The following is a 26,193-nucleotide window of genomic DNA, read 5'->3' on the forward strand; positions in this document are numbered from 1 at the left end:
TGCGCTTCCTGGATCCCGCACGCCCCTCCCCGGGACTCGGGGTGCCGGGGGTGAGCGCTGGGCCGGGCTGGGCCGGGCTCGCCCCGCGCAGGAAGTTCGCGCGGAGACGAAACTAGAAGCAGAAGGGGGCGAAAGGAGAAGTAGAGAAAGGCGCAAGCCCGGCTCCCCCCAGCCAGGGGGCAGGGGTGGGGGGCAGGGCGGGGCTGGGGGTAAATGGGGCCCTTACTGGAAATGCGACCCACCAGGGTGGTCGCTTTAGCCCAGGCACGTCTGGGGGCAAGGGGGAGCTCTGACATTGGGGGTGGGGGTATATGGGGAGAAGGGGAGGGGGGCTAAATGGAGGGGATGGGGAAAGAGTGGGGCTAGTGGGGGGGGGGACGGGAAGAGTGGGGGGTTGATGGTGTGGGGGAGATGCAGATGGGGGGCAGCCTGGGAGATGGACAGCAGCTGCCCCCCCAACAGTCAGGGATTCACAGTTGAGGGGTGCAGGTCTTGTGGGGGTGGGAGAAGGGGTAAATAGATCTGAGGTTGGTTAAAAGAGTCCCACTGCACTCCTATGCCACCTTCTCTGGACACCCCCCCAATATGTGCCCCCCCATCATTACTTCCCTGAGGAACTAGGTTATCTCAGTCCTGGGGGGGATGAGGCAGGGGAGGTGACACAGCATGAGTGGGGGGAGAGGATCACAACTGGGGGTCACAAGTAAGACTAGACTGGAGACAGACCCTCCCTCTCCCTGTAACTTTCCCAGCCCAACCCCCCTGCCCCTCCCCCACAGAACCCCCCCCACCCCCCTGCTCACATAGCTGCCCGTGGGCTCAGCGGGTATAAATACCCAGTAAGCCGAGCTGGGTCCTGGCATCGGAGCCGCCTGCGCTCTGGGGTGGAAAATTCACCACCCCAAATTTAGAAACGGCCTGCCAGGCCCAGAGAGCAGCCAGTTCCCCCAGCCCCGGGCAGGGGCCTCCTGCCACACGCAGCCTCCTGCAAATGTGCATACGTCAGCACAGGTGTTGGCACAAGGATCCCTGCCCGGCAGGGTCACACACACACAAGCCACAAGCACATCGGCCTCCCCCTTGGCTCCCCTGCGGTTACTCACGCACAGCCACAGGCGGGTGCACAAGCCTGTGGCCACACAGCTGCCTGTCACTTGTGTGTGTGTCACACGTGTCAGGGCATCTGGACGGCCACGGGCGGTTGATGGTGAGCTCATGTGCCCCATCCTGGACTCCTGCCATGCTACAAACACAGGTCTGGATATGGGATGAGCCCTTCCCCCCCCCCCCCCCGCCCCAGGGGTTGACATGACCATTCCAAAGTGTGTGTGTGTGGAGCGGGGGGCAATGCCCCCATCAACCCTGTGTCCCCGCTGCCCCATACAAAACCAGCTGCCTCTGACTCAACGGCTGAATCACCAGTCCCCACCTCAAAGTTTACTCACCAGAATCTGCATCTGAACCAGGGTGTCACATCTTGGTCCTCACTCCTGTCGCACAGGCCCCTGCTACCCCAGCCCTGGGCCTTCCCCCAAGCCCTGCTGGTGCCCCTCACTCCTGTCCAACAGCCCAACGGATGCACTCCCAAACCCACCCAGACCCTTTCCATTGTGGTTTCTCTTGCCAAGCACTGAGCGATCTGTGGGCTCCTGGGCTCCTCTAGCCATGCACACCAGACCTGGGAAGGAAGGGCGAGAGGGGGTGGGCTGTCAGTTTGGGAAGAACTGGCAGCCCCTTCCCAGTCTGCCTCTACCCACCCCACCCTCCAATTCCGGTGTAGGGGCACAAACCTGGGGGCTGACAGCAGAGCAGGGATGGGCAGCTGCAGAACACACTGCTGAACCCTAGGGGTCACAGGGGGCAGGGCAGACGAACAGACTGGTGCACCATGTGCTCCAAGGGCACTCAGCCATGGGAGTCCTGGAGCCTGCGGAGGTCTCTGGACTCATTTGGGGCAAAAAAAATAAGCAAAAGGGGAGTAGAAAGCTAACCCCCAGCCCCTCACTGTGCTCCTAGAGGTGAGACTAGAATCCAGGAGTCCTGGCTCCCAGCCTACCCACTAGACCCCACCATGCTCCCAGAGCTGTAGAGTTGGTATAATTTAGACCACTCAGTTGCCCTGCAGCTGGGAGAAGGGTTGGGGTAGGATGTATTGTCCACAGTCCAGCCAGGCCCAGGCCCTGCTGTGAGCCCCGGCTCTCTCCCTGGAGTGGGATGGGGAGGGGCTAAGGATAACAGGCCCATAGAATTGCCCCCTCCTCCCTGCAGGGGGCTTCCTGTCAGAGCTGCTGGGTGAGAATAGGAGGAAGTGTGGCTGGCAAGGCCACTGTGTGTGGGGATGCTGCCGACCTGAGCCGGACATGGCTTGGGACTGAGGGTTCAGGGACCCCAGTGTCCCCTCAATCAACCGGGGGGGGGTGGACACCAAGATTGGCTGGGCCTGGAGGGGTAGGATTCCTCTGCCCCCCACATCCTGCTAATGGTACCATGAGCCCATCTCCCTGGAGGTCGAAATTCAGACCCATGGCCCCGCCTGCTGGCCATGAACAGTCCCTGCAAGAATTCTCTCCAAGACAGTTTTTGCCAGGTCTCTCAGCCTCTGGGCTTGGCAGTTCCTAGCCACAGGACCTCTGGGCTTGGCCGTTCCTAGCCCTGGCACCTCTGGGCTTGCCATGTCAGTTATGAAAGTAAAAAGATTGCTTGAGCCCTGGCATCTCTTTCATTACAAATTAAACAGTGCACAGAGCCTGCCAGGTTCAACACCCCAGCCCCTTCTGTCCCCAAGCAGGTGGGGCAGGAGCAACCACTGGTTTTTTTGGGGAGAACACAGTGTCACCAACCCCAAACATTCAAACACCACAAGATCAGCCCCAAAATCACACCATGACAAGGAAAGATGAAACCATGGTTTGGAGTCTGTCTCCCCATGTTCCCCCCACACTGCTGGGACCCCTCCCATTGGGCTGCTTGCCCTATGCCGCCCTCCTCCCCCACTGCCAGGACCCCTCCATGACCTCCCTTGCCCTGTGCTCCCCATGCCACTCTCCTCCGCAGCTGCTGGGATCGGTCCTCCATCCCCCTCCCCTCCTGCAGTCTCCAATGGGCCCAGCTGGCAATTGGAACGGGGACCAGGTAACTCTTGGTCCTGTCAGTTACCCTGTGGGGCCAGTGAGGGTGTGGGGACAAAACTAGAATTCCAGTGGGTCCGACACAAATGCTGCAGTTATTTTCCCAAGTCCTGACTCCCACTCCTAGGTACTGGAATAATACACGGCTGAGTCAGTTTCTGAGGATTTATTCCACAGCTCTGGTGGGGTTCGAGCCCCAACACGCTGTATATATTACATTTCACCTCTCCCACTTCTGGAAGGGTTTGGTTTTTTTTCCCCTATGTGTCAAATGTTTTTAAATTTTTTTTTTTAAATATCTTTAAAGTGGCCATTTTTGGCTCATGGCTGAGGCACTAAAAACTGCTAACATGATCCTACCCACAGCAATGCCGGAAAATGCACTGCCCCAGCCTCTCCCCACATGGGGCGCTATAGGGAGCGGGGCAGGTGTGCTGGCTGTAGATCCCAGATACTCCAGCCCTGGTCTCTCCCAGCAGGGGGGGCTGTAGTGAGCAGGGCAGAAGCAAGCGCTGGCTGCAGAGGGAGGGCCAGGCTACGCCAGCCCTGGTCTCTCCCAGCAGGGGATGCTGTAGGGCACTCCCAGCTACACATGCTACTACGTCCAAAGGGGGTGAGGCTGTGGTGGCCGTGGGGCTCAGATGGTGATGTGGAAGGAGTCCTGCAGCCACTGGTCACGGGAGTTCTGGGGCTGAGGCAGGCTGAGCCGGCCCAGCAGTGGGGTCTCCTTGCGCACGTCGGGGCCCGGCGGCTCCACCTCAAACTCATCGTCCTCATCAGAGAAGCCGTTCTCAGCAGCGTAGGAGCCCTCGGAGTGCAGGGACGACGACATGTCCTGGAACAGCCCCTTGTACTCCTGGATCGACTCGTACAGCGACCACAGCTGGCACAGCAGGGACATGTCCAGCTGGCGCAGGCCCACCTGGGGGGATAGGGACCGGGAGGGTCTGTCACAGTTGGGTCTGTTCCCTCTCATGGCTCCCTGGTACCCCTCAGGCTCAGTCCCAACCCACAGCCCCACTGCTCAGCCAGTGACTCAGTCCACACCTCGGCTGCCTGCTATTCCACCCCACCAACAGTGTGGCTGTCTCTGCTGTCCCCTGCTGAGAGGAATGAGACCTGCGCTGTGTGTGTGTTCTCATACCTATAGACACTCACAGCATGTGTGCACTATTTAATGAGTGTTAGGGCCTGTACACACAGTTATCACCACATGTGTATTCTATGAACACAGTGCACATTCACAGCAGCATGGCAGTGTGGGTGCACACGCGCTTTCATCTGGGTTTGTACAATGCCTAGTGCAATGGAGGCCTGCTCCATGATGAGGGCTCCTAGATGCTAGTACTCTTCCTCTTCTTCCTTCTTGCTACTTCCCTATCTGGGGTTGGTGACCTTTACAGCCTTCTTCTTCCAAACCCCATGATCATACATCTGGCTGTTGTGCAAACTGATCTCTCTAAGTTCTGCTTATATCTGGTCCATATCATAAGAACATAATGGTCATAAAGGGTCAGACCAATGGTCCATCTAGCCCAGTACCCTGTCTTCCGACAATGGCTGGTGCCAGATGTTTCAGATGGAATGAACAAAACAGGGCAATTACAGAATGATCCATCCCCTGTTGTCCAGTCCCAGCTTCTGGCTGTCCGAGGGTTAGGGACACCCAGAGTGAGGGATTGCATCCCTGACCATCTTGGCTAATATGTATCTGATGTCCCAAGTCTTTGGCTTCTCCCTGGGCCATCTTCTCTTCACAATCATTGCAAGGGCCATCCTACCAATATATCCTTGGGGGTCCCCACTGGACATGTCTATGCCAATGCAGCCTGGCCTCCCTCAACTTGTCTTCAATGGGGCAACCTCCATTAGGCCCCTCACAACCTCATTTTACTACTACTACTAATTACACAGAGATGAAGCTTTCAAGGCCAGAAGGGATCATTAGATCATCTGGTCTGACCTCCTGTATAGCACAGGCCAGAGAATATCCACCATACATACAGAACACACTTTATACACAGCATGGACGTTCACACAGACACACATGCATTTGAGCCCAGACCCAACACAATGCTACACACACAGGTACACAAACATGCACCTGTTTGCACCCCCCACATGCTAGATATTTGCAATACACACACACCACAACACCCCCATGCATGTGAGGCACATGGTGTTGTATATGCTCCCTCCACCTACACATACAGAGACACCAACACAGAGTTACACATGCACATGGACACAAACACAATCAGAGACATTTTGACCCCGGTGCCAATCACATTCAGTCATGCCAACTCCAAGCAGTTGAAAAATTGTAAGCCAGACACTCCCTGTCCCCGAATATATAATCGTGGGTCCTATTTCTTTGCCTGCTGCCTTGGAGCCCTGGGGTGGGGGTAGGGGGACAGCTGTAGCTTGGCCACATTCTCCAGCTTTTCCCCAGGAAAGAAGAGCTAGACACTAGCTGGTGTTGTTTGTCAGGGTGCAATCGTGTCAGTTGGGGTGTGTGTGTGATTTTACACCCGTAGAGCTGTAGGAGGACAATACCTAGCGTGGCTGCAGTGATACTGGGATAAAGGTGCCTTAGCCTAGTTTTGTTTAGTCCCCTTCTCAATCAGGAATAGCTATCCTGGGATTAGCACCTTTATCCCATTATAGCTGCATCCACACTAGCAGGCATTGCTGTACTTTAGCCCAGAGCTGTTCGAGCAGGACAGCTTTGGGGTGTGGACAAGGGCTAATCAAAGAGAGCTGGCAACTCTCCCACAATTCCCTGCCTGGGGCTTCTAGAGCAACACCAAAAATGGTGAGACTCGCAGTGAGACATGTTGAAATCCCCCAGCCCCACAAAGGTCCCGAGCTCTGGGAGGCAAGTCTTCCCCCTCCCCCAAACATCTATACACACTGCCTGCTGCCCCAGGGACCCCAGCAGGCCCACCCCGGCTAAGGGGAGCATCGGAGGCAGAGGGAACCTTGTGGGAGGGCAGAGGGGCTGTGCCACATGGGAGAGGCTGTGCTATGGGGGGCAGGGGCGCGGTTACCATCTCCTTGCGCAGCATGGCCAGCGCCGAGTCCAGGTTGGCCGGTTTGCTCCGCAGCAGCTTCTCAGAGGCCACCCGTGACTTGCTTAGGTCATCCTGGATCCGTGTCTTCTTGCTGTACACTTTCTCAATCTCACGCCACGAGCCACCACTGGAGTTGAGGATCCCGCTGAGGCCCTTGGGAAGTGGGGGGAGCCCTTCGATGGAGCAGACATTGCCCCCCAGGCAGTCCTGGGGTGGCTGGAGGCCGTTCATCGTGGACAGGAGACGGGGAAAGAAAGAAAGAGCTCCTAGGGAAATAAGCCCAGCCAATGGCAGAGGTGTGTCTGGGCCACGCTGGGTTATACAGGAATCTCCCTTTCTGTCCCCTTCCAAAGCCTGATTTTCCGGGGTCGGGGACAGGGCTCTTTTACTAGGCTCCCAAACAATGTCTGCGAGGGGTCAGCCAGAACCGAGCTCGCTATGCCCCAGTAGGACCGTCCTGGAGGCCAGCAGCCCCTGCCCAGGGGCCGGCTGCCCTCGGGAACGTGGCTGTGTCCCTGCAGCTCTCTAACGGGCCGATTCCCCGCTCTGCCAGCCCGCCCCTGCAGCGCCCTGCCGAGCGCAGACCAAGGCTGATCTAGCAGCTCAGGGCGGCCGGGGGCATGCTGGCCTCACCGCCCCACGCCGGGGGGCTAGGAAAGGGCCGGCCGGGTCATCCGAGCCCCTGCTCAACACCACCCTCGGCTAACCCAGGATCTCAGGGCAGCCCATCTTCGAGCCTCCAGCCCCAGCGGCGCAGGCGCCTCCCGCGGCCATCCGCGCTCCTCCGCTTCCCAGCTCGCTACTTTTCCATCGGGTCTCTTCCTGCTGCCTTTGTTCCGCGGGCTCCCGGCCCCGGCCCCCGCCTCTGCGGAGCCGCGGGGGGGCGCGGCCAGGGGTGGATGGAGGGAGAGGGAAAGACTTCTCAGGCGGAGGGGTGCGGATGCCGGCCAGCCACACTCCCAGCGGCGCGGGGAGGCTGGAGTCCGGATCCCCACCCAGGCCCGGAGACAGGCGGGCAGAGGGGGCGTGGCAGCCTGACAACAGCTGGCGGGCTCCCTAATCCGTGCCCCCGAGCCGGCTCTCCCGGCGCCGGTCTCCCTTTGTTTGCTCTGCCTGCCGCTACCACACCCCACCTGGTCCTTCCAGGCCCCCCTTCCCAAAAGGGGGCAGGCTGCCGCGCGCTTAAAGGGGCAACAGCAGCTGGGGCACAGGGAGACCCCTTCCTGAGGGCAAACAGGCCCCTGGCTCCTCCGGGGGTTGGGGGTGGGGCGGGGGACAGGACTATGCGATGAGATTCCCCCGCTGCCTCCACCAACAGGCTCTTTCCAGGGCTGCGGTGGGGCCCATCGTCAGGGAAGGCTGGCCCTAGGATGCTAATCCTCTGGCCAGACGCCTGGGGTGGGGAAAGCCGCTTAGCTGGAGAAAAACAACGGCCCCAGCTAGCAGCAGGGCTGGGGGGAGGGGGCAGATCGGACATGTCCCAAACCCAAAAGCTGATTCCACCCCGGCTCAGACGCTTGGGCCCATCCAGCCTGCTACCCCCGCACCTCCCCCCCCATCCAACTGATAGCCAGGACGCCTGGGTTCCATTCCTAGCTCTGGAAGGGAACTCCGGGCTGAGAGCAGGGGCAGTGATGGGGGTCAGAACTCCTGGGTTCTATCCCTGGCTCTGGCACTGACCTGCAGTGTGACCTTGGTCAAGGCCCTTTGCCCCTTGGTCCGTTTCCCATGTCACATAGCAATATAATCCTTACTTTGGCTGTTTTGACTGTAGCCTCTTGGGGACCAGGATTGTCTCTCACTGTACAGTGCCCAGCCCAAAGGGGTGCCCAATCTCAGCCTGGGCAGCACCCAGCCCCATGGGGGCCCCCGGCTCTCAGTGGTGGTCTGGGCAGCGCCTGGCTTGAAGTGGGGCCCCCCGCTCTCAGGCAGAGTCTCGGGAGTGCTCGGACCAATGCTCCCCCCTCCACCAGTCAGGGTCTGGGCAGCACTCGGCCACACCTGAGTGGCACTGCGACCCTGTGCACCAGGTGGCAACAGTTGGAGCAGAACAGGGAGCTGAGTCCAGCTATGGTATGGGAGCCTTCGCTGCAGTGCAGGGAGGCCACACATCTGCCTTTGAACTGGGCAGTCCCCTTTTTAGGTGGTTTGTCCCCCATCTGGTACTGAGACAAAACTGGACATGGTTGTATTCGGTATCGGATGGGGGATGCCCTTCTGAACAGTGCATCACTCTGCCCCGACCTTGCATATGCAGTGTGTGTGAGGTCTGGCCGATGGGGTGGGGTCCCATGCCATTCCAGGTATTCTGCAGGGTGAGCTCACTCTCCAACCCCCCCCACACACACTCTGGGCTGGAATTAGGGTTGTGGTGCTGGGAAGAGGGTGCATATATGTAACGGTGAGTCACAAAACAATTCAGAAGGAAGCTGGTGACTCGCCTTAGTAACCAGTCTGGGAATCTGCACTAAGGAATCACAAAGAACAGAGAAAAAGCTCATTGAACGGTGTGTTCCCCTTTTCACAATCAGATCTCAGTCAATTTCAACGCCCACATCTCAGGCCACAGGTCAAGGTGTATGGCTGGGGGTTACACACTGGGCATGACAATGGCCTGACCTGACCTGAAATCCCTTCTGCCTGGTACTGAGATGCAGCAGCCTCTGGGGTGGGGGCTGTTTATACAAGGGTCGCTTGCCTGGTGCTGAGGTGTGGCCGACTCTAGGGTGGGGCAGAAAGGATGTTTACACAAGGGTCTCTCTCCCATTACTGAGGTGCGGCCACCTCACTCATTGCTTAAAACCAACAGGAAGCAAAGGAGGATTTCAAGGCAAGGAAGAATTTAGGGAATTGGGGGTGGATGCTGCGACTGTTGGTGAAACTCCAGTGGGCTATTTAATGATCACTGACGAAGGGCAGCGTGCCCTACCGAGACCCCTCCCGATTCCCTGCAGCAAAGCATCCCCTAGCACTGTGCTTGGGCATTTGGACCAGTACTGGCTACAGATGGAAAGTGCCCCCTACTGAACCCCCACAGCAATCCCCTAGTGGTGAGCTGGGGCATTGGAGCCAGGTACTGTCTGGGCTGCAGTCAGGAATCCTCTCCTCTCCCCCAGCATCATGAGTTCCATTGGGCAGTAGACAGGGCATGACAGGCAGGGAGCCCAGCCCAGTGGGATCCTGGCTGCATAGCAGTTGTCTCAATATTACAATAGGCCCGGCAGATGCCTGCTCCATGGTCCCTGCCACAGCTGCCCGGTGAGACCAAGAGACAATGGAACAAAGGAGAACTGGGATGGCCCCATCTGCTCCTCCTGCCTCAGATCAGACCCATGGCCCATCCAGCATAGAATCCCCCCTCTCCAGGTCAGATCCAGCCTGGCATCTCTGTGGATCTGATGCTTTGGGTCACCCTGACCCCAAATTATCAGATTGAGTCTTGCACAAGATTCTGGAGTTTTTATGGGAAGCTACAGACAAAGAACAGGATCTTTGTCCAGCCGAAGGGGGCTGGCAAAATAGAGTCTCTGGGGGGCGTCCTCACCCCCTCTCGGCCTGGCTCTGCCAGGTGTAGTCAGCGTTGAGGGGCCTGGCCACTGCCCCTGAGGAGGCCGGGGTTGGCATGGGCGACTCACTGCGGGGTCAGCTCCTTGAGGCATTTCAAGGACTCAGCACAGGAGCGGATGAGGCTGCACAGCTGGAGGCTGAGCTCGATGGAGGCACTGTGCTGGAGCTCCTGGCTGGCCCAGCCCAGCTTCTGGAGGATGGCATCCTCTGCGGCAGCCAGGGGGCTAGCAGGCAGGGCAGGTGTCGGGGCAGGCCGGGCCTGCGGTATGGCAGCCGCAGTGGCGGCAGCTCGTAGTCCCGAGGCTGCCCCCTCACAGTGCTCTGGGCGCGGCACGTGGGGCTGCTGGTGGGCGGCTGGGAGGTACCCAAGGGGCGCAGCCTCCTCTGAGGTGGAGGCCAGCTGGTGCTCCCGGACCTGGGACAGGGCCGCCTGGGCGTTCAGCGCTGGAAAGAGAGAGAGGACAGATGGGGTCAGAGCTGCAGGTCCCAGAGCTGCCTCCAGGGTCAGCAGTGTGCAAGACGGGGCGCAGCCACAGCTAAACTGAGGGAGGGCAGGCGATGGCCACTGCCTTGGGAGCCAGGATGCCTGGGTTCTATTCCCAGCACTGCCACTGATCTTGGGAAAGTCCCTTCCCCTCTCGGTGCCTGTTTCTGCTCAGACTGTGAGCTCTTCGGGGCAGGGACCTTCTCTCACTGTGGTTCTGTGCAGTGCCCGGCCTGATGGAGCCCGGATGCCAGATAGGTTCTAGGCAGTGCCCAGCACTAGATCAGAGCTGGTGCCTCTAGAGGGGAAAGGCTCCATGTCCCATTCCATGGCTCCTGAGCCAGCCAGTCCCCCCATTCCCATGCCACTCGAACACCTCCCTGGCAGACAGCACAACGCTGGGAAGGACCGTACCCGGGTTGTCCTTGTCGATGTCAGAGTTGAGCTCCTGGCAGGCCACGCAGTAAAGTTTCCTCTGCTTGTCTTGGAGCAAGATGGTCTGTAAGGGAGAGACAGCCCGGTGCGGGACTTCAGGGCAGACCAATGAAAGAGGGGGTTGTCCTAGCATGGTGAGGGCAGCGACACCAGAGCTGCTCCCCAGCTCTAACTCAAGGGCAGACTAGAACCACCCCCAGGCCTCTGATGAGGAAGAGGGAGCAAAAGGAAGGGCGTGAGGCCAGGAATTGTCTCCCAGAGGGCTGGGAGCCCCGTTCTATGGGAGGGACTAGACTGCATGGCCCCAGGGTACAGCAGCTTCCCCTACAGCAGGGGTGGGCAAACTTTTTGGCCCGAGGGCCACATCGAGGTGCAAAACTGTATGGAGGGCCGGGTAGGGAAGGCTGTGCTTCCGCAAACAGCCTGGCCCTCACCCCCTATCCGCCCCCTCCTACTTCCCGCCCCCCTCAGAACTCCCCCCGCTCTTTGTCCCCTGACCGCCCCCTCCCGGGGACCCCCGCCCCAATCACCCCTGAGACCCCACCCCCATCTAACTTCCCCTGTTCCCCGTCCCCTGCCCCCCCCAGAACCTCTGCCCTGTCCAACCACCCCTGTTCCCCGTCCCCTGACCACCCCCACCCCACCCCCCGAACCTCTGTCCAATCCAACCACCCCTGCTCCCTGACTGTCCCCTGGGACTCCCTGCCCCATATCCAACCCCCCAGCCCCGGCCCCCTTACCATGGCGCTCAGAGCAGCATGTCTGGCAGCCGCGCCTCCTGGCCAGAACCAGACGTGCTGCCACGCTGCCCTGCATGAGTGTGCAGCCCGGCTGCCCAGAGCGCTGCCCGCGTGGCAGGGGGAACAGCAGAGGAGGGGCCAGGGGCTAGCCTCCCTGGCCAGGAGCTCAGGGGCTGGGCAGGACAGTCCCACAGGCCGTAGTTTGCCCACCTCTGCCCTACAGCCTATCCTGCTCTGGGGTGGGGGGACGGGACGACACACACACACAATGTAGTATGACGGGTGGAATAGTCCACATGGGAAGGGGAGGATCCCATGCTGTGGGGGTGGGGGGAACCCTTCCTCTCACCGCTGGGTGATAGAACCTCCCACTCCAAAACCACTGGGCACTGAGGTCCATTCAGCTTAGTATGCCTCCCTTTCCCCTCAGTCAGACCCATGGGCCCACTTAGCCTAGTATCCCATCCTTCCCACCTCCGAGATCAGACCAATGGGCCCATCCAGACCAGTATCCCCCTCTGGATCAGACCTGCAGGCCCATCCATATGACAGGGCTGGCCCGAGCCTGCTCCCTGCTGGATCCCAGCACACTCGGGAATCAGCCCAGACTAGAAGAAATGGAGCTGGCCTAGGACACTCCCTGCAGAGCTAGTGATGGATAGCTGGGGGCCCGCACACTGCCCTCTGCTCCTGCCTGGAGCACAGTGCCCTCTATTGGGCTTCCCGCGCAGGCCCCAGGTCGTACCCCACACTCTTCGCAGCACTCCCCCAGCATGCGGTACCCCTTGAGCAGGTAGTCGCCCATCACTCTGCTGATCTTATCCTGCCGCTCCCTCCGTGCCTGGATCACCTTCAGCTCTGCCTCTGAAGGTGGCTCCCAGTTCCCATCATCGTTGCCTGAGGGGGGAAATGGGAAGTTGGCAAAGCCATTGCACAGCATCCTTGCAAGCTGTCAGAGCAGGGACACCATACCTGACACTGAGATGCAGCCACCTTTGGGATAGGGTCCAGCAGATGTTTATACAGGGACCCCTCACCCAGCACCATGCCTACCTGCAGTGATGCCAGCTCTGCCCATCTAGAAGGGACGGTGCCACTGCGCCCATGAGAGGCTGAGCTGGGCTGAAGCAGTTAAATAGGGTCGGTGTTGCCCCCTCCCCTCTGCTGCCAGATGCCACCAGCTCTAGCACTGCTTGGGGAGCCAGCTCCCACCAGAACCAGCCCCCTGACAGCACACTCCTTCCCCGCAGCCCCGACTAGAGCCCTTATGTCCCAAGCTCCCCAACCCCGTCCTCACCTCTGACAGGGCTGCCCCTTCCTCTGCTTCCCCAGCCCCCACTCCTGCTCCCAGCTCAAGGCTCAGCTCCCCTTCCTGCCCCCCCCAATCCATCCCCTGCCCCTCCCACTTTTTCCCCAACCCCATCCTCTGCCCTCCTCCTCCTCCTCCTCCTGCCCAGGGCAGCCCTTGCCCCATCCCCGGCCTCTCCTGCCCCGCCCCCAGGCGGTACCTGCCGCGTTCAGGGCCATGCTGCTCGCTCGGGGCGCCCTCGCTGCTGCGCCGCTTCCGCCCCAGCCCCCTCCCGCTCTGGCCGGAAGCGCCTCCATGTGGGGCTCCCGGACTCCGTACCGCGACGGAAGTGACGTTGGGCGAAGCGGGGGACAGGGACCACCGGCCCGGAAGCAAGGCGCCGCTCTACCCTCTCCGGCCGGAGGGACGCGCCTCCTGGCTTCCGCCCCCCCCTTCCCCGCCGCGCGTGACCGGCCCTACCTGAGCCGGCCTCGCTCCTCCCCTCCCAGCCCCGGTGGCCGGAAGGCCGCGGGAAATGCCAGCTCCAGGGACACCCCCACCCCGGGGCCCGCTGCCCTCACAAGCCAACGGGAGCCAGGACGCCTGGGTTCCAGCCCCAGGATCCAGCCTGCCGCCCCCCGCCCCCCGCGGCTGGGGCCAGGTCACTGCTCCCCGCCCATAACGGCACGTCCAGGGGCAACCTCACAGCGCCGCGGCTCACCTGGCACCAGGGGCCACCCGCCCTGCTCGAGCTGGCCCCGCTCCCCGCCAGTGCTGGTATCAGCCAGTTTCTAATCGCTGGTGGGACAAGTGCTCATGTAGTGAGAACGAACTGAAACAAGACAAGGGACCCGAAGAAAAACAATTCTTTATTCGCCCCTACACCGATGCTAGGAGCCTGGGTAATAAACAAGAGGAACTGCAGTTTATTGAGCAATGAGTAATAATTTGCCCCAGTAGGTATTTCTGAAACCTGCTGGGATGATTTGCGTGATGGGAATGTTAAAATTCACTAGACGTAACCTATTTAGGAAGGGTCAGGTGGATGACAGGGGAGCAGCACTCTCAAAATGGCATGATCTGCTCCTGAGTCACTGACAGCATGGAAGCAAGAAACCATGAATGCCCACGGATCAACATCCTAAGTGATAAAAGTACAAGGTGGGCCACTACTTGGCATCTTCCACAGACCACCATATTGCACCTGCAAATTTTGCCATTTCACTGCTCACCCTCCACTTCCTGATCATGAAATATATCAAACACTGGCCTGGTGTGGAACCGGTAGACTCTGCTTTGAATCTTTCACCACAATCAAAGCAGACCATGTATTTAACACTACCCATTGCTTCCTGTCTCCTAGCAAGTTTCTGGTAGAGGGCAAAAGTTTCTCTCTCTCCCTCCTCCCCTCTTCTTTCTAGCTTCCTTGCTCTTGGGAGGGACTCTGCTAGTGCTTTTATGAGTTCAAATGAATGATAGGAGCTGATTCTCCTTCACTGACATTTAGTTTGGAGACATGCTCCATGAAGTCCAATACACAAGCCCAGCGTGACTTTCCTGGTCAGTCAGCTCTTCCTATCACCAGTGTTGAGGGCTTTGATGATTGTGTTTCTTCCAAACAGTTTAGTGAGATTCCCTGGAGCTTTTTTAAATAGGCACAAAATTTATCATCATCCCATAAAGCAGCTGTTTATAAGGAGGTGCTCCCAGAGACTGGGAGCACCGTATCTTTATTACCACAGAAGAGCAGGTATCTCTCAGCATCCTCTGTGCAGAGGGCTGAGGAAAAGGAACATAGCATGTCAGCAGTGTCCTTATCCTCCTTGACTGCTCCCACAGCAGTTTAGGTGGTTCATAGGGAGAACCTCCAGGCACTGCTATGGAGTCACTGTCATGCCTTCACAATGCTGCTTGGTAACAAAAGTGTAACAAAGAAAACCAGCGAGGCTGACAGTGTACTCCCCCACTGCAGCAGGACTAGATACCTCTCCCACCTTGCCTGCCCCTTGCTTCCCACCACACAAGCTGGGCCTGAGGTTTTCAAAGCCACCAGCGGCATTTAGGCACCACATTCCCATTCTAAGGCCATTTTATGAGTCTAGTTCCACTTCCTGCATAGCACCCGCCTAGTATCTCCTGCAGGGGTCCTTGCATTCAGGTCATCCCCTGGGCTGAGCTATAGTGCTGCTTCTCGAGAGACAACCCATCTGGACTAACAGACTCCAAGCAATGGAGAATCTTCCCTCCCCTTCTGCAGGTCAATTCTTCCACTGGGGAAATCCCCTCCCTGGGAAATACTTGCCACACAAATTAACTCTGGCAATAAGGGGCATCAGCTCCCAGCCCTGCTGGGCATTTGTCTGGCAGATTCCCATGCCCTTGACTGTCAGAAATTTCTCCCTATAGGGACTGACAGACTGGGATCAAATCACCCCAGTTAGCCTTGCCCTCACTGAGTTAAATGGGGTGAGCTTCTCAAGGCAGGTTTCCGCACCCTCCAAACATCCTCATGGCTCTGTACTGAGCCCTTTCCAATTTTTCCAATCCCTGGCCTGGATATGCTGTCCCATTGACAGTCTCACCTATGTCATACAGAGAGGTAACACCACTCCCTCATGGGCACCCAAATCCCTTTGGCAGCTTTGAAACTCTTCTACACAAAAGAGGTGATGGCCCTGCTCAAGAGCCAGGCTGGAGGTTGACTCGTATCATGGCTTGAGATTTATGTTCAACAGACAGAGTGAGGCTCTAGGAGGGCAGGGCAGTTTGTGCTGGTTCTGCCTGCTCAATGGGGTGGCTCAGAGCTAAGCAAAGCTGTTGCACTGAAATGTTCTGACCCATTTTACTGGAACCCCCCACCATGGCAGTTCTGCAACACGAGGTTTTGGGCTAGCTGTCTGCTACGCTTCCCAGTGTTCCCACTGCGGGACAGGCCAGAAGCTGCTTGTCCTGCTAAAGTTCAACCCCAAGCCCACCTTTCAGGATGCCTTTAGGAAACACCGATGGCTTCTGAGCAGAGCTCCTCCAAACGGGGGGCAGATGTGATCACCCCCCCAAAACAGACTGGAAGAGCACACCAAAGACTGTCACCTGTACCTTTGCAACATGCACCTTGGGGACTAGACTGAGAAGGGGATGGTTCCGGAGAGATCGTTCAGCGATAACGTAGCCCTTGATGAGCTAAGCATCACTCCCTAGAAGTGTTACAATGCAGAAATGGGGATTTCTTCATCACCAGAGGAAGCTAGAGTGCTGGCAAGAGATACCAGAGAACTGGGCAAGAGAGGGGAACCAGGATGGTTGGAAGCAGCACAGACTTGGTTAAAGGACAGAATAGGACAAGGTTGTACAGCCCAAGGCCAGAAGACACTATGGTGATCCTGTCTGACCTACCACATAGCACAGAACCTCACCCCTGACTTCTGCATCCAGCCCAGCTATCAGTGTGCTCCTAAACTAGCAGCCTTCTATGAAATAGCCACAGGCTGGTGATGCTGCCAGGGGAAGGTGATGTTAGTAGCACCTCATCTGGAGGCGTGTGGTTGGCTGGATTTTCTGGGAGCACCACCCCCATCCTTGGGAATCCTTTGGCCTTTACTTGCGAGTGTCTTGTTTGAGTGCGAACCAAGCTCAACCCTGGGAAAAGGGGAGGAAATGCGACTGCTAGGCAGATGAGCGCAGGGGACTGGACTAGATGACCTCTTAAGGTCCTTTCCAATCCTATGATTCTATGTGGGGTGCTGCAAACAGAAGGGCCCAGATCCAGCTTTTAAGACACTGGTTCACAAGAGCCTCCCTCTGTACAGCTGGGCACGTGTGGGAATGCCATTGCAGATAACAGGAGAGAAGGGACTGTACCCATCCCCCAGCCTGTATCCCTGTATCACATGGCCTGAAGGCCTACCTGCAATCATTCCTGCCCCTAGCCCAGATCTGGTGCTGGAGCCAGAGCACAGCCTTTAGAGACATTTGGCCTGGATGTAGGGTCCCCAAGGGATGGAGCATTCCTCCCATCATCCCAGGGGGAGCTGCCTCCCTGGGGAATCCCCCATCCTGATAAACATTTGCCCTTCATTGCTAGTCTGAATTGACCCAGGGTGGCACCTGCCTGCTGAATCTCACTCGGCCTCTATGAGATTCGAGTCCTCCACTCTCTGGAATCTCCTCCCAGCAAAGCAGGGACCCTCATCCTCAACTCAGCATCTTGGCACAGATGGGAGCTGGATTCGCAGATGGCTGGGATCACACAAGGGCTTGGCTGCTCTGACCTGCAGGTTGCTGTCACCGTGTTTACACTGGACCTAAAAACTGGCTTCTAAACCAATTTAGATCAAACCAGGGCAATTTAAACAAGACCAAAAGGCTGTGCAGGAGCCAGTGTTGAGTTGCTGGATGCTTGATAGGCTGCCTAGAGTTGGGCCAGGTGGCTGTGAACCCTATTGCAGCATAGTCTGATGTGTGATACATTGTGGGTGCTAAGTGATGTGGCCCTTAAAGCAGCAGTAGGGTCTGCAACATTTAATAGGTTCCCAGCTCTGCCCAGGACACCTGGCTATGGTTCCCAATTCCATCCTAGACACCTGGCTATGAGGCCGGGAGTGGGTTCCCAGTTCCGTCCAGGGCAGGGTCCTGTGATGTTTAATAGATTCTCACCCCATTCAAGTGATCTGGCTAGGAGGCTGGCGATGATGGTGTGGCAGGTCCCGCGCTCCAAGCACCGCCATACTCTAAGGCTGTGCCTGCCCCTCCTCCACCTCCTTGTCAGACCCACCATCCTGAGGGCCCTCCCCTCCCTCCTTGAGGGGCCAGCAGGGCTGCCAGCCATGCAGGTGGGTGCTCTGGTGCTTGATGAAGTTGGAGCCATGGCTGAAGCTCTTGCCACAGTGCTGGCAGTGGTAGGGGCGCTCACCCGTGTGGGTGCGGCGGTGCTGGGCCAGGTGGGCTGCACGGGAGAAGGCCTTGCCACAGTCGGGGCACTGGTAGGGACGCTCGCCTGTGTGCACGCGGTGGTGCTGCAGAAGGTCAGAGCTCAGCACGAAGCTGCGCCCGCAGTCGGTGCAGCGGTAGGGGCGCTCGCCCGTATGGATGCGCTGGTGACGGATCAGGTTGGAGCTGAGGCTGAAGGCCTTGCCGCACTGCTGGCACCGGTAGGGGCGCTCGCCGCGGTGCGTGCGTTGGTGCTGCAGCAGGTTGGAGCCATGGCAGAAGCTCTTGCCGCACTGGGCGCAGCGGTAGGGGCGCTCCCCGGTGTGGGTACGCTGGTGCTGCACCAGGTGGGAGCTGCGGGAGAAGGCCTTGCCGCAGTCGGTGCAGCGGAAAGGCTTCTCGCCTGTGTGGGTGCGGCGGTGTGTGGCCAGGTCGGAGCTGAGCCCGAAGCGCTTGCCACAGTCGGTGCAAAGGTAGGGGCGCTCGCCAGTGTGGGTGCGCTGGTGTCGTGCCAGGTGGGAGCTGCGGGAGAAAGCCTTGCCGCAGGCTGGGCACTTGTAGGGGCGCTCGCCAGTGTGGGTGCGCTGGTGCCGGATCAGGTAGGAGCTCTCGCTGAAGCTCTTGCCGCAGTCGCCGCAGTGGAAGGGGCGCTCGCCAGTGTGGATGCGTTGGTGCTGCGCCAGGTTGGAGCGGCGACTGAAGGCCTTGCCGCAGGCCGGGCAGCAGTAGGGGCGCTCGCCGGTGTGTGTGCGCTGGTGCCGGTGCAGGTTGGAGCTTTGGTTGAAGCTCTTGCCGCACTCAGTGCACTCGTATGGCTTCTCGTCCAGCCGCAGCAGCCGGCGGGCCAGCCCGGGGTTCAGCTCGTAGCTGCGCCCCCCCTCGATGTAGCGGCACGGCTTCACGCCCATCTGCGTCACCCGGTGCACAATGATGTCGCCGAACTCCTCTAGCCCCTGCTCCAGGTCACCAGAGTCATCCGGCACCTGTGCCCCAATGCCTGGGCTCTGGCCAGCCATGTCCCATGGGGAGCCAGGTGAGACGTCGCCCTTGGAGACCCCTGGCCACATCTTGTGGGATGGCGCCATCTCAGGGCCTTCCTGGTCAGAATCCTCCTCCTCCGAGAGACAGGCGGCACTGTCGTCTGCCGGAAGAGAGCAGAATGCAGGTGAGCATTGCTCTGGGTATGGGAAGAAGAGCTCTGGGGTACGAGGGTGGGCAACAGGGCACAGATCATGCATGGCCAGAGATCAGGGCCCTGTCGCACGGTGCAGCCTGCCCCCGCCCAAGATCGTGGGAGCCTGTTGCATCATGTGCAGCAGAGGCACAGACGCACACCCGACTGACATCGGGGGCCTGTCATGTTGGGTGCTGCACAGACACACAGTGAGAGAAAGACCTTGGCCCAAAGAGCTCACCATCTAAATAGACAGAAGGGTGTGAGGAGAAACAGAGGCATCAGGAGGGAAAGGGAATCGTCCAAGATCAAAGCTGGGGATAGAACCCAGGAGTCCTGGCTCCCACCCCAGTGCCCTGCCCACTAGACTCCATTCCCTCTTTTTTAAGCTCTAAATTATGCTTCACTCACTGCCAGCTTCCAAAAGGACTGACCCAATCACTCACCTGCTCCAGCCTCCATTTCCTCTGAGCCCTGGGGATCCGGGACACTGGACTCCTCACCTGGTTCCATCTGTGTCTGGGTCAGGGGCTGTTAGCCCTGTCTGGAGCAAGCAAAGGGGTGAGATGAGATCCTTTCAGGGACCATCTGCATGGGCTGAGCCCCAGCTCCACAGGGGGCATTGGGGAAACCCGCTGGAGATGTTTTAGAGTGAGGAAAACACCTGCTGCCCCCTACTGGATATTAAGGGATTTGCAAGTCTATCACATGGCCTCTCTTAAAGGCCCAGCTCCTGGAGGCAGGGGATTCAGTGAAAGTTGCAACTTTTGTTCTTAAAAGCTGAACCCCACACAGATCATTTTTAAGATGCTCATGATTTCTAAGCCAGCCTCGTGATTTTTTTTTTTAGTACTTGGGGATGCTGTTTGTTCACTGGAAACAAACCATAAATGCACAACACCAGGTGTTACACATCTCCTTGCAAATCACCTTCAAAACACTGATGAACAGCCAGCTCTCATACAGTGCTTGTGACCCATGATCTCAAAGCTGTTTACAAAGCAGGTCGCTGTTGTCCCCATTTTACAGAGGAGAAACTGGGATACAGAGAGGGGAAGGTCACCCAGCAAGTGAGCTGGAAATAAAACCCAGGAGTCTTGGCTCCTCCTAGCCACTCCTCCATTATAACTGACGAGACCCCGCTCCTCTCCCAGAGCTGGGATATAACTCAGGAGTCCTGGCTCCTAACCCCCACTACTCTAACCTACTAGATTTCACTCCCCAACCAGAGCAGGGACAGAAACCAGGAATCCTGGCTCCCAGCCCCCCACCCCTGCTCTATCCACCAGATCCCATTCCTTTCCCAGAGCCATGGATGGAACCCAGGAGTCCTATCTCCCAGTCTCTACTGCTCTAAGCTCCTAGGTCCCACTCTCCTTCCAGAGCTGGAGACAGAACCCAGGAATACCCATCGTTCCAGGTATTTTAGTTCAGGAACTAGGTGAGGGCACTCTGAAAACACAAGGAAGGAAGCCTGAGGAAAAAATCAGCCCAGACCACTCAGGGTCTTAGACACTATGGCCAAAATCCCTGATAGAAAATCCCACCGAATGAGGGGAAATTAGGCCCCCAAACCTCTCTTGGTCCCTAGTGCCCTGGAGCATCAGCTTTCAAGTGGTAGATGGCAAAAATCAGGCGAGAAGTTGCTTCTACCCACCTTATAGTAGATTGTTGTCTTCCAGGACACCATGCCCCACCCTAAGCAGCTGCACTGTAGACATGAGTGTGTGTGTGGGTATGTGTGCATGACAGAAAAGTTTTAGAAGGCTTTGATCATTGTCAGTGAGACAGAGGAGATTAGAACCCAAACACTAACTGCCTATTGAAATTAGTCATAAGGGTGGACTGGTCCAGTGGGCAGGCCACTGGCCTGGAACTCCTAGGTTCTAGCCTAGCTTGGGGAGAAGAGTGGGATCTAATGGTTAGAGAAGGGGGGAGACTGGGAGTCAGGACTCCTGGGTTCTATCTCAGCTCTGCGACTGACTTTGGGAAAGTCCCTTCCCTTCTCGATGCCCGTTTTCCTTCCCACCTCTTGTCCATTTAAATGATAGGCCCTGGGGAAAACTGAAAAATTGATCCTCCAGAACCTGCTTTGTGACACACAGCAAGAGACAATCCCTGCCCCAAAGAGCTCACAGTAAATCCATGCTTCTCGCAGCCCCCAGGTGGGCTACGAAAGGCCAATCAGGAGTCCTGAGGCATTGCAAATGTTATTACAATCTCTCTCCCTCCACACTCCCTCCCCAATATACCTTGACCCTTCAAGGTCAAATATTTTCCATCAACCTCTCAAAATAAACACTGCATTATATATCTACAGTTAGCATTGTTGTCAGTGATAGATGATTTTACTATAAATTTGATAGCAAAGCTGAAGGGGAAAAAAAAAAAAATCACAAAAAATGTTGATTTCAATTAAGAGGTGACTGACCTGGGAAGGTTGAGAAACAGCAGTGTGTGTGTACGAAAGGTGGGGTCGGAAACAAAGGCACCAAGAGGGGAAGGGACTTGACCAAGGTCAGTGGCAGATCCAGGAATAGAAACCAGTCGTTCTGACTTTCAGCCACTCCCTTTCCCCTAACCACTAGACCCCACTCTGCTCCCTCAGCTGAGAAAGCAACCCAGGAATCCTGGCTCCCAACCCCCCTTCCTAGAGCCACTAGACCCACTCGTCTCCCAGAGCTGGGAATGGAGCCCAGAAGTCCTGACTCCCAGACCACTGCCCTTTCCACTAGCCTGTGCTGCCCTTCATTAGATCTTTTGGGGTGCCAGCCCCCTCACCATGTAATCAGTCCCTGTAAGTACCCACTGTACGAGAGGACCTGTGCTCAAGGGGGTGGTTCGGCCCAACTCCTGATTTGCGGCAGGGTCCCTCACCCAGCTGCCCACGCCATCTCGGTGTCAATGACCCTGCATGATGCACAACATCCCAATAACTCCCTTTCCAGAGACCCCATAGCATTAAATTGCCCTTGCACCCTCAGCACGACAGGAATTGACAAGGTGGGTGAGGTAATAGCTTTTATTGGACCAATTACTATTGGTGAGAAAGACAAGCTTAAGGTCAGATCTGAAGAAGAGCTCTGTGAAAGCTTCTGTCTCCAAGTTGGTTCAATAAAAAGATATTACCTCACCCACCCTGTCTCTCTAATATCCTGGGACCGACATGGTTACAACAACACTGCACACAGGAATTACCTTGACTATCCCCACAGACCTGGGCGCACATACAACCAGCTCCCAAAGGACTTTACAGGCCATACCTCCTTTTCTGTCTGGAACATTGGAGGTAACTGTACACATATGGCACCCACCGAAATGCAGCTGCCTTAGGGGTGGGGACTGTTTATACAGGATCCCTCATTCGGAGCAGTGATACAGCCACGGCTGGGGTGCGGCACAGGGGGCATTTACATAAGATCCCTCATCCAAAGCTGAGATGCAGCCACCTCTAGAGTGAGGCACACAGGCTGGTCATACAGGGATCCCTTGCCTGGCACTAAGATACAACTGCCTCTGGAATGGGGCAGTTCATACAAAACTCCCTCACCCAGGGCTGAGATACACACTTCACTGGGGTAAGGCACGGGGTCTGTTTATACAGGCATCCCTCATCTGGTACTAAGATGCAGCCACCTCTGGGGTGGGGCACAGAGGCTGTTCACACACGTATCCCTCACCACAATGCTGAGATGTGGTAAGACCTAATTGGTGTTCACAGCCAAGGGCAGTGGGGCAGATGGCGGGCACTAGGTAGGGCAGAGATGCCCCAGCACTGAGTGAGTGAGTGAGTGAGTGTGGGTGGCTGGGTGGGATCTATTCCGGGTCCTGTGGCCCGCAGCCAGGACAGGGCTAGCTCTTTGTCCCCGGCCCCTCTGGGGCTGCCCCTGCTGGGCACTCACCTGGCTCTCCACAGGACACGGGAGGAGGATGCAGGCAGGGGCGGTGGGGGTTTTGCAGCAGCAGCAGCTACCTAAGAAGGGAGAGCGCAGCCTGGCCCCTTTGTGTGGCTTCCCCTGCACGGCACCCTGGGAAATATCCAGGCTCTCACAAGTCGCAAAGCACTCTGGGGAAGGTAGTTCCTATGGGGAGGGGACTCCAGAGGTGATGGTTGCTTGGCTCCAAGAAAGGCGGTTGCTAGGGGTGGAGTCCTTTCCCGGAGGCAGTTGCTATGGGGTGGGGGAGACGTGATTTCTATTGCGGGGGGTGCCTGCTCCAGGAACGGCAGTTTCTAGTGGTGGGGGAGGCACCGAGGGTGGTGTCTATGTTGGGAGGGGTTTGGGCACAGCTCCAGAGGGGTTTGGGGCACAGCTTCTGTATTTTGGGGGAAGTACTTTCTATTGGGGGCAGCTCTGGGAGAAGCGGTTTCAATGTTGGAGCAGAGCTCCCCCCTGCAGGGTCAGCTCCCCTATGGCTGTGCCTAAAGCCCTGCCACTGCATCATGGCCCCATCCCCACTTGGCTTGTTGGTGACAGAGATCCCTCAGCACTTGTCCCAGCAGCCAGGGTGTCTGCATGACTAGAGGAGCTGACCCCACTGCACTCTGTCCCACAGAGACCCCTTCTGGGGCAGGACTGCTAATTAACACCCACCCTGAGATGCACAGAGCAGTTCCCCCCTGCTCGGAGCAATTAGCTCAGGCTCCCTACAGTCTCAGCCAGCGTCACTGCATTGTTTACACTGCTCCAAGCAATCAGCTCAGGTTTTCTGCAGATGCAGCCAGTGTCCCTGGAGTGATTAGACTAAAAGCAATTCCTTCTCTCACGTAATTGTCTCAGGATCTCTACAGACTCAGGCCATGTCTAAACTAGTGATCTTACAGTAGCACAGCTGTACCGATGCAGCTATGCTGCCGTACGATCTCCCATGTAGCTGCTCTGTGCCTACAGGAGAGCTCTCCTGCCGACAGACAACCCCCAACAAGCGGCAGTAGCTATGTCAGCGCTGACATAGCACTGTCCACAGCAGCACTTCTGTCAGTGTAACTTTTCACACCCCCGAGTGACATAAGTTATAGCAACAAAAGTGCTAGGGTAGACGTAGCCTCAGGCAAGCGTCACGACATTGGTTACAACTGAGCTTTCCTCCACTTGGAGTGATTGGATGAGGCTCGCTGCAGGCGAGGCAGGCAAGCAACCAGGCATTGCTGCATCAGATTACATGTTCAAGCTTTTCTCCCTAACCCCAAGGGCTGGAAGTGAACTTTTTATTTGAAATGAATAGAGCCCTATAAATCCACAGATATCTGCAGACCCTTTTAGTAGACTGGATGCAGATACAAATTTTCTATCCAAACAGGGCTCTATATATGGAAGCTGAGACTCTGGTATAGTCATAAATCCAGACACTGGTGCCAGAACCTGGGCATGGTCATATACTGCCTTAATCCAGCCCTGCTGAGTACAGCCTGAGTTCCCAGTGCTGCTACAAACCTCAGCGCATTATGGGTAATTTTGCACCGTCATCTGGGAGCCAAATGCACTCAATTCCCACAATCCTGCATGGGGCAGTACGAACTGGTTGATAGCTTCTGGCTGGGATGACCTCTTGGCACCAGAGGGCAAGACAGTGGCACGATGGGCATTGTGAGACAGCACTAGGGGAAAAGTCCAGCACATCTGTGGTATGACGCTGCCCTTTGTTGAACTCAGACTTGAGTCAACCTAAACCAAGGTTGACCCTTGGTTGCTGCAACTCATACCTCAATCTGCACACGACTGTAGATTGTGTCTGGAAGGAGGGTGGGTGCAATCAGTTAATATGCTAGACATGAGCACAGGCTGTTGCTCTCCTAGCTACCTGGTAGCTCCTCAGCTTCCCTGCTGCAGAGCTCAAATTGGAAGGTGAGAAATTCCTGCTCTCCCATAAAGAGCTGTGCGTCATCTCCAGTGCACTGCCCGAGGGGAGCCTGTCTCCATTCCTAACCCAGGCTGTGGTGACCATGGTAGCCAGCAGGATCTTCGCACATTTCATAGAGTGGGAAGAAGCAGGATTTGAAGACGCAGGAGAGACATGACAGGCATCTCTGACCCAGGATGGGAAAGTCATGGGGGAGAACACAGGGCCCTCCTGAAATTACTTCCCCAGCCATCCTATGCAACTAGGGGATTAAACACTCAGTTCCCACTTGAACTAGTGAATGGTGCAGAGCCCATACCTTTAACTCTAAGTGCTGGCACAGAATCTGAGCTCCACAGTCTTCTTCTGCCTGGGGCAGCCCTCCCATATAATCTGACCCCTTTACTCTGCATCTCATTCCCATGGGTATTGCCACAATGGAGCAGACCTGTGGGCCTATCTAGCCCAATATCCCATCTCTGCGAGCTGCTTCAGAGGAAAGTGCATGAATCCCCAGAGGAGGCAGCACTGGGATAATTAGTGACCTTCTGACCCCCTTAGCTAAGGTCAGCTCATACTCTGAAACAGGCAGGCTTCGAGCTATTCACAAGGTTCTTTATTCTTCATTGTTTAATTTTAGTTATTCCCAATACCCCTATAAGCATTTGATCCCTTTTTGGAGTCTACTCAGCTCTCGCGCTCAGTGACATCTTGTGGCAACAAGTTTCCCAAATTAAGTGTGCGGGGAGAGTGTGTGAAGAAGTATTTCCTTTTGCCACTCTTCAGTTTCCCTACAACCCTTCTTCTTGTATCATGAAATGAGCTGAAATGCAGCTCCCACCTACCTTCTCCGGTGCATCGTCTTTCACCAGGTCCCAGCCTGTCTCCTCTCTAAAGATGAGCAACCGCTGTCTTTCCAATCTCTCTTAAGAAGAGATTTCCCCCTCCATTCTTGTCCCTCATCTCTAAAGCCAGTTGGATTCATATAGTTTAAGGCCAGAAGGGACCACTAGATCCTCAAATCTATAACAGGCCATACAATCTCAGGCAGCTATTCCTGGATCAGGCACCTCCCTTCTACCTGAACTATAGCATATATTTTAGAAAGACATTCACTCTTAAGGCTTAATGTATGAAATGATCAGAACCAAACACAGAATTTCAGAAGTGGGCAGCCCCCTGCTTTGGGAAGGATGGTCCAGTGGTTCAGGGCCTTTGAAATAAATATATTCTCACTAGGTGAGAGCTCTTTGGGGCAGGGACTGTCTCTCACTATGGCTGTTGGAGACTCCAGGAGTTACTGTAGTAGAATACCACTCCCTCAAGCCAGCTCCTACATGACTGGATTGTGCCCCTGCACAGATTGAAGCGAAGAGCTTGGCCTTGAAGCATAAACCTCTACTGCTCAAGCTGAACAATAAGGTTGCAGCAGACAAATGCTCTGGGCCCTGCTGGGGGTAGGAGATGAACCCATCGGGGGCTAAGGTTTTTTTTCCTGGAAGAAAGAACAGCCAGGGCCCTCTGTTGGAAATTTTTATT

The 26,193-nt window shown here is 56.7% G+C and overlaps 3 protein-coding genes across 5 annotated transcripts; all 3 read right to left on the reverse strand.

Annotated features, from left to right (window-relative positions):
• Window positions 1–3,301: 3,301 nt before the first annotated feature.
• FAM89B (family with sequence similarity 89 member B) lies at window positions 3,302–7,440 on the reverse strand. Its single transcript, XM_074959786.1, has 2 exons — window positions 6,179–7,440; window positions 3,302–4,050 (listed from the first exon to the last, which is right to left on the reverse strand). The coding sequence occupies exons 1-2, from the start codon at window positions 6,431–6,433 to the stop codon at window positions 3,766–3,768; spliced, it is 540 nt and encodes a 179-aa protein (XP_074815887.1). The 5' UTR covers window positions 6,434–7,440; the 3' UTR covers window positions 3,302–3,765.
• A 2,185-nt stretch (window positions 7,441–9,625) lies between these two features.
• On the reverse strand, window positions 9,626–13,166 carry ZNRD2 (zinc ribbon domain containing 2). Of its 2 annotated transcripts, none has more exons than XM_074959789.1 (4): window positions 12,482–12,629; window positions 12,174–12,325; window positions 10,668–10,752; window positions 9,626–10,213 (listed from the first exon to the last, which is right to left on the reverse strand). In XM_074959789.1, the coding sequence occupies exons 1-4, from the start codon at window positions 12,504–12,506 to the stop codon at window positions 9,834–9,836; spliced, it is 642 nt and encodes a 213-aa protein (XP_074815890.1). In that variant the 5' UTR covers window positions 12,507–12,629; the 3' UTR covers window positions 9,626–9,833. The 2 variants fall into 2 exon arrangements, with proteins under 2 accessions (XP_074815890.1, XP_074815888.1); XM_074959787.1 differs by lacking the exon at window positions 12,482–12,629 and adding an exon at window positions 12,937–13,166 and having other exon boundaries at window positions 9,627–10,213.
• Window positions 13,167–14,343: 1,177 nt separating this feature from the next.
• On the reverse strand, window positions 14,344–22,856 carry LOC141990628 (uncharacterized). 2 transcript variants are annotated; one of them, XM_074958059.1, is made up of 3 exons: window positions 22,719–22,856; window positions 19,263–19,360; window positions 14,344–18,783 (listed from the first exon to the last, which is right to left on the reverse strand). In XM_074958059.1, exons 2-3 carry the CDS (start codon window positions 19,327–19,329, stop codon window positions 17,444–17,446), a joined length of 1,407 nt encoding a protein of 468 aa, XP_074814160.1. In that variant the 5' UTR covers window positions 19,330–19,360; window positions 22,719–22,856; the 3' UTR covers window positions 14,344–17,443. The 2 variants fall into 2 exon arrangements, with proteins under 2 accessions (XP_074814160.1, XP_074814161.1); XM_074958060.1 differs by lacking the exon at window positions 22,719–22,856 and adding an exon at window positions 20,474–20,772.
• Between the last annotated feature and the right edge of the window lie 3,337 nt (window positions 22,857–26,193).

The sequence above is a fragment of the Natator depressus genome, chromosome 7 (assembly GCF_965152275.1).
Source record: "Natator depressus isolate rNatDep1 chromosome 7, rNatDep2.hap1, whole genome shotgun sequence".
Lineage (NCBI taxonomy): Eukaryota > Metazoa > Chordata > Testudines > Cheloniidae > Natator > Natator depressus.

Bases quoted from the DNA above. Each gene is read 5' to 3' on its own strand.
- ZNRD2 (XM_074959787.1), bottom strand. From the start codon at position 13,033: ATGGAGGCGCTTCCGGCCAGAGCGGGAGGGGGCTGGGGCGGAAGCGGC. The intron at 12,326-12,936 runs GTACCGCCTGGG...TTCCCCCCTCAG, and splicing joins CATGGCCCTGAACGCGGCAG to GCAACGATGATGGGAACTGG. The intron at 10,753-12,173 runs GTACGACCTGGG...TCTCCCTTACAG, and splicing joins AGTGCTGCGAAGAGTGTGGG to ACCATCTTGCTCCAAGACAA.
- FAM89B (XM_074959786.1), bottom strand. From the start codon at position 6,433: ATGAACGGCCTCCAGCCACCCCAGGACTGCCTGGGGGGCAATGTCTGC. The intron at 4,051-6,178 runs GTAACCGCGCCC...CTATCCCCCCAG, and splicing joins CCATGCTGCGCAAGGAGATG to GTGGGCCTGCGCCAGCTGGA.
- LOC141990628 (XM_074958059.1), bottom strand. From the start codon at position 19,329: ATGGAACCAGGTGAGGAGTCCAGTGTCCCGGATCCCCAGGGCTCAGAG. The intron at 18,784-19,262 runs GTGAGTGATTGG...CTCTTCCGGCAG, and splicing joins GGAAATGGAGGCTGGAGCAG to ACGACAGTGCCGCCTGTCTC.